The sequence below is a fragment of the Gymnodraco acuticeps genome, unplaced genomic scaffold (genome assembly GCF_902827175.1).
Source record: "Gymnodraco acuticeps unplaced genomic scaffold, fGymAcu1.1, whole genome shotgun sequence".
NCBI lineage: Eukaryota > Metazoa > Chordata > Actinopteri > Perciformes > Bathydraconidae > Gymnodraco > Gymnodraco acuticeps.
In genome coordinates, this window is record NW_022989752.1 from 905,753 (window position 1) to 911,752 (window position 6,000).

Sequence of the window (6,000 nt, forward strand, 5' to 3'; positions counted from 1 at the left end):
AAACGTGTGTTTGTGTGTAATTGTTTTACTGCATTACATTCCCGAAAGAAATGCTATACTTTTTTCAGGTATATTTGTATTTCCTTACAAATTATAACCTTTGTAGAGGTCATTTTTGATCATCCCCTTACTATATAAGTTAACTGAAAACAAGTGTATTCTATTATATTTTTGGCTCTATGTATTTTCATCTATCTGAAACTATCCCAAATGTCCTTTTAACTAGTAATAAACTAAAGCTCCAAAACATTTGAACATATTTTTTTCTGTAGGGTTTGAGAGAAACCCAATACCCAAGATATAGTTTTCACTGAAGTGTCCTTGGAACATTTGAACTGTAGCATGTAGTGAGTTTCTATGGATCTGTAGTTTCTAAGGTTTAGATTACGTTTCTCCCACTTGAAGATCTGATTGATATGGTGTGTAAACCACCTAAAGACACACATCATAACCATAATCCTTACTTATCTTGCACTCAAACCAATGTAACATTATCTTAACTATCTAAATGAACGTGTATTAACTGTTGATTCAACTGTGGCTCATTTACTAAAGCTCGCTCTGTTGGTTTAAAAAGTGGACGACCAAACCCACAAAGTGGACTTTATTTATGAAAGACTGTTGCTTGAGACTAATATAGCCTGTCTGCTGGAGCTGTGGGAACACAGGCCAGACTCCATACACCTGTGCACAAGGAAGTGCAGCTGCATGGGTCAATATCGAGAGGGTCAGTCTAATGTTTGTTCTGCAAAAGAGCACATTCATCAAATCGGCATTTTGTTTTGTTTGCGAAATGAATACGTGAAACACCAAAAACTGCTTTTGTTTCGATTACATTTAATAACGGGTTAATTAATAAGAGCAGACTGGTTCAATTGATTTAAACAAACACAAACTAAAGTAATGGGTAAATATTAACATAAATGCAAATATTATGTAGTTTTCCCCTGTATTACATTTAATATTGTAACACTATTTCGGTTGAAGAATAATGTTTTCCAATTGAAGTCACGTGTAATCTGGTATATTTGAACGTTGTATTTTAACATCATCTGTAACTGAAACCTTATCAATCTTATTAACATTAACATCTTCAGTGAAATCGGTCTTCACCAGGATAAAGCATTAGAGGTACTGTGATTACTGAGACGGGCAGATACAAATATCTACCATATTTCGATCATCATCATATTAAAATAATAACTAAAAGAAACAACTGAACTCAGTGTCCCTTCAATTCTGCAAATTCTTATTTAAATATGTTTATAAGGTTTACACCATCGTAATTATTAGACAAAATAAAAATAAAAGATGTAATGGAATGTATGGGAAGGTCTATCCTTCATCTTTTCAGGTTGATGTGTCTTCCTAAATATTTCTCAGATTTTTGATACCCCTAATGAAAAGCCCTGCGTGTCAGTGAACGCCCCCTGGCGGCTATCCTCTCCTCGCGGGGCTGGAGGTGTCAGCCTGCGGCCTCACGGTGCTCCCGGTGCAGCATCATGCAAACACACAGAGACATCACACTGCAGTTTACCGCGGGCTCTCTAACGCATGAGAGCATGAGAGCTTAGTGGAGGCTGAACCCGTTACTTCACAGGAAGCAAATAAAACAGAGACAGCATTTAAATGACAATTATAAACGTGATAATCAAGTTTTATTTTGTATTTACTTTGGTACATTTTTGGGGGGATTTATTTTTCAATAGCCTACTTCCCAAAAAAGACCAAATTCCACATTGCTTTCTATACACCTTTTAATCTGAATTATATGCTGCACACTGAGACCCCTGGTGCCTGGACGTCATGTGCATGTCTCCTTAAACTGTATGAGTGTTGATATTTAATACCTCCTTGATTTAAAATGTGGGAAAACATGGTAATGGCTAAGATGATTTTTACATCTGTATTTCGTTTTATTTATGTGTCAAACGAGTTTGGTTTTGCATTCAAACGAATTATGTCATACAATAAATACTTCAGGCTACATATGCTTCTGTTGATAATAGAATGAGGGCAATAATAATAGCCCAGTATAATGAGAATGAATGAAAGAAATGCCATGGTGACATTGGAGCAGCCTTTTGCATCATCAGCACCTTCTTCGGTGTCTGAAAGTGAATTGAAGCAGAGAGGCTCCTTTCTCTTTCTCATGGGGATCAGATAAATATAGCGCCTGTAACCCCCCCTCAAACACACACGTACACACACGCACCAACCCGATCACCATTTGCTGTTTGTGTAAAAGTGATTAGCCAGACACAACTGCGAAGCTGTTACCTTTATAGAAGCCAAGCCGCAGAATATCCTGTAAAACGACACTAGCAGTGATGTAATGGTGGATTAAAGCCTGACCTCCAGTCAGAGATCATTACAAAGAAAACAACCGTAAATATATATATTTTAAACAATTAGGTTGTCTTATTATTCGGGCCTATAAGTGTATATATTTGTATTTAAAAATATGATGTTATATTAACTACGTAACCCCTCTGCAAAAAGCCTGTCTTGAGAGACACACTGGTTTATTTGCATTAAATCTCAGGATGTATAACGACTTCCCATTTATACGATGATCCCCTCTTTTAACATCAATTTAAAATGTTGAATCCATATAGACAGACTATACATCTGAGTCCTTTTTGTTCCTTTAATTTTTTCTTTGTTTGTTTGTCTAAAAATAATTTGTAGATCTTATAATAAAGCTGCAATTCCAAGCTTGGAAAACATCGAATACTGAAAAGGTTCAAACGTAATTCAATGTCTCGTCCAGACAATTATTTAGAATAGTATAATTAATACAAATATTAAAATGTAACTTTACAAAAACAGACTTTAAACATCGTTAAAATTGGATGATATTAATAGGCTAATTATTAAGCCTGAAATTGATTTGTATTAGTACATGTAATCACACAATATGCACTGGATAAGAATATTTAAAAATAACTATCCTTCATGTCAAATTAAAATGGACTTTCATATTATTTTACTGTGCCTTTATAGCGTGAGAGGGTTTTAAAACAATATTGTTTTTCTAGAAATAAGTCTGCCATCAAACGATTCATGAATGTTAATAATGAAAAAATGGTTTTAATTCTGTTTTAGATTTATTTACAAATAAATTCAGTTTACAACACAATATAGCTACATAGAATTACATATATTTGTTTTTTTAATTATAAACAGACTGTTTTTCAGAGCTTGTTTGTGTCTTGTATGAAAACGAAACACAATTGTATCCAGTTGAGCTCTGATACGCTACAAAAAAGAAAAATGTAAAATAATTATCACAGATCTCAAACAGCAACCAAAAAAAGACAGGTACAATCATTCTTCTTTTTACAAATATTTACAAATATTACCTGTACAGAAAAATCTTCTTTTTCTTTTAGTCTCTGTTTCAACAGTCTTTGCTACCGAGTCCAGTGTTATTGATTTGTGCTGATCACACTCCCCCCGTAATAATGTCTCTATATAAAAATAATAAGAGTCTATTTATCTGGCTTTAAAGTCATTGTGAAGGCCACTTGGACACCGCCGCTGCTGAGGGTAAAACATGTCCAGAGAGGAGATTTGACGGCACGCTGAGGATGGGAGAGAGCCCGGCGGAGGTCCGGGACAGAGAGAGGGACTGCGCGCTCAGCAGGGCCGACTGCACGGTGACCGGAGGCCGCAGGAAGGCCGGGGACACCGAGGAGGCGCTGGACACCCCGATGATGTTCTCTATACTGAAAGACGGTCTGTTCGAAGGCTCAGATTTGATCATGGACGCCGTGCTCAGGCTGTTGAGCTGGAGCTGCAGACTCGGGCTGAGCTGGGAGTTGAACGCTTTTCTGTTCAGCTCCGCGGAGGACATCAGAGGGACACCCGGGGGCAGCATGTGACCCATAGGCGGCATGTACTGGTACTGCATAGCCGGATGGGCATAAGCCGGGTGGATGCCATAGTGCCTCCCGTAGGGGCCCCCGAGGCTGTACGCACCGAAACTCTGCATCATGAGCGCGGTCTGGTCCCTGAGCATGTCCGGCTGAACTCTCTTGAACCTTTTCCTCCTCCTGAGGAAGCTGCCGTTGTCAAACATGTCCTCAGAAGCCGGGTCCAGGGTCCAGTAGTTGCCCTTGCCGGGGTTGCCGGGCTCCCGGGGGATTTTCACGAAGCAGTCGTTGAGTGACAAGTTGTGGCGAATGGAGTTTTGCCACGCCGGGAACTTCTCCCGGTAATAGGGGAAGCGGCTGCTGATGAACTCGCAGATGCCGCTGAGGGTGAGCTTCTTCTGGGGGCTCTGCAGGATGGACATGGTGATGAGGGCGATGTAGGAATAAGGCGGCTTTACCAGGCTGTTTTTGGGCTTCTGGATCCCTCCTCCCGTGGAGCTCTGGTCCTGACCCTCTCCCTTAGTGCCCGTCTCTCCCTCCCCGGAGCTCTCGCAGCACGGACTCCCTCCACCAGACCCCGTCTCCTCCTTCTCCACCTCAATTTCATCTTCCATGTCCTCGTCGCCCGCTTCTCCTCGGAGGTCGTGCAGGATGCCTCCCACCGGGCTGTCGCAGTCGCTGTCCCTCCTCTCCATGCAGTCCTCGTCTCCCTCGCCCACCACGTCGATATCCACGTCCTCCGCTGTGAGCACAGTTTGGCCGGACATGTCGCTGGCTCTTTCGCTGCCTCCAGACAGGGTCATCTCACGGCTTCCTCACACTAAAGTCGAGCGGAGCCAAAACAGCCGAGCAGCCGGGTGTGAAGTTGTAGGTGAGAGCAGCGCGGGCAGTGCGCACACACGGCGGGTCTGCTGGACTTCTGTTCGCCCCTGTCAAGAGATCCGGTGTCTCCAAAATAATCTAAACGACGGTTGAACCGGCAGCAAGCCAGTCAAGCAAACGAAACTTCAACTTCTTCAAATATTTCTCCACTCGGTAAGTGAGCAGGCCTGTGTAAAGCTGCGCGTCTTGCCTCGAAGTTGTTTGGAGATGTCTCGCGCTCCGACGTCCCTTCTCGGTGCGTATATTTCCTACAGGAGTGATATTTGGAGAACCAAGTCGAGATGACACATGCTGCTTTTAAAGGCCCGAGCTTTTAAAAGGACTGTCTGATAGATTACTTTTCCCAGTATAAGATATACTATCAGTGGAGGACACGTGGTTTGGTGACGACAGACGCCCCCTCTCCTCTCCTCTCCTCTCGTCCCTCCCTCCACCCTCCTCTCCTCTCTGTTAAACCATGCAAACTGGAGTTGTTTCATGGATTTGTCAACAATGGGACATCAGCAATGCTGCTTTCCGTTGATTTTTGTGTTCGTCCGTCATAGACCATTTAACGGGGGCAGAGGGAGGAGGAGGAGGGGGAGAGGAAATTGGCCTGCATGATTGAAAGATCTGATGCGCATTAACGTGGCTGCGTAAAAACAATCCAAACCTTTAACTTTGCTAATACAAACTCTATTGAAAGCTGCAGAAAGGAGACGACGACAGCTAAGTTCTCTGAGCCCTTAGCTTATGTTTTCTATTTGCTTTTTAAACTGTGACATTGTGCATTTATGAGTGTGTTTGTACTAATTCTAAACCATTCCCCGTGCATGTCAGTGTTTTTGGAGACTTTGTCAATGCGTAAGCGTTTACCATTTTTATTTACTTTTTTTGGTGCATGCATGCATTGATTTCGAGCTTCACTGCTCGCCGTTCAGATCCAAGCTGCAAATGCAAAGCATGAATTCAAGTCTATTTATTCCCGCAGGATTAGCAGAAGGTGGGAAGAATATTGAGCAGCAGCGGTATAGCAGCATGCGGCAGCACAATGAAAGGAGAGAATACAGAATGTCCTTAAGAGTTTGGAAGAGGTGCTAACGACCCCAATCATTGTCCGAATTTACATTTGAAAAAAGTAGGAAATGCGGTCAGCGGGTGAATGCAAAGAGAGCATTTATTCAAAGCATGAAGGTGAGTGGGGATCGGGGAGAGGATGTCGGATCCAACACAGAGGCTTTCTCCGCTGCGTGAGAACCTT

The 6,000-nt window shown here is 42.1% G+C and overlaps 1 protein-coding gene across 1 annotated transcript; it reads right to left on the reverse strand.

Annotated features, from left to right (window-relative positions):
* Positions 1–3,091: 3,091 nt before the first annotated feature.
* Positions 3,092–5,083, reverse strand: foxd3 (forkhead box D3). The gene has a single exon (XM_034210544.1). The coding sequence runs from the start codon at positions 4,679–4,681 to the stop codon at positions 3,515–3,517; it is 1,167 nt and encodes a 388-aa protein (XP_034066435.1). The 5' UTR covers positions 4,682–5,083; the 3' UTR covers positions 3,092–3,514.
* Positions 5,084–6,000: the final 917 nt, after the last annotated feature.

Bases quoted from the DNA above. Each gene is read 5' to 3' on its own strand.
- foxd3 (XM_034210544.1), bottom strand. From the start codon at position 4,681: ATGACCCTGTCTGGAGGCAGCGAAAGAGCCAGCGACATGTCCGGCCAA.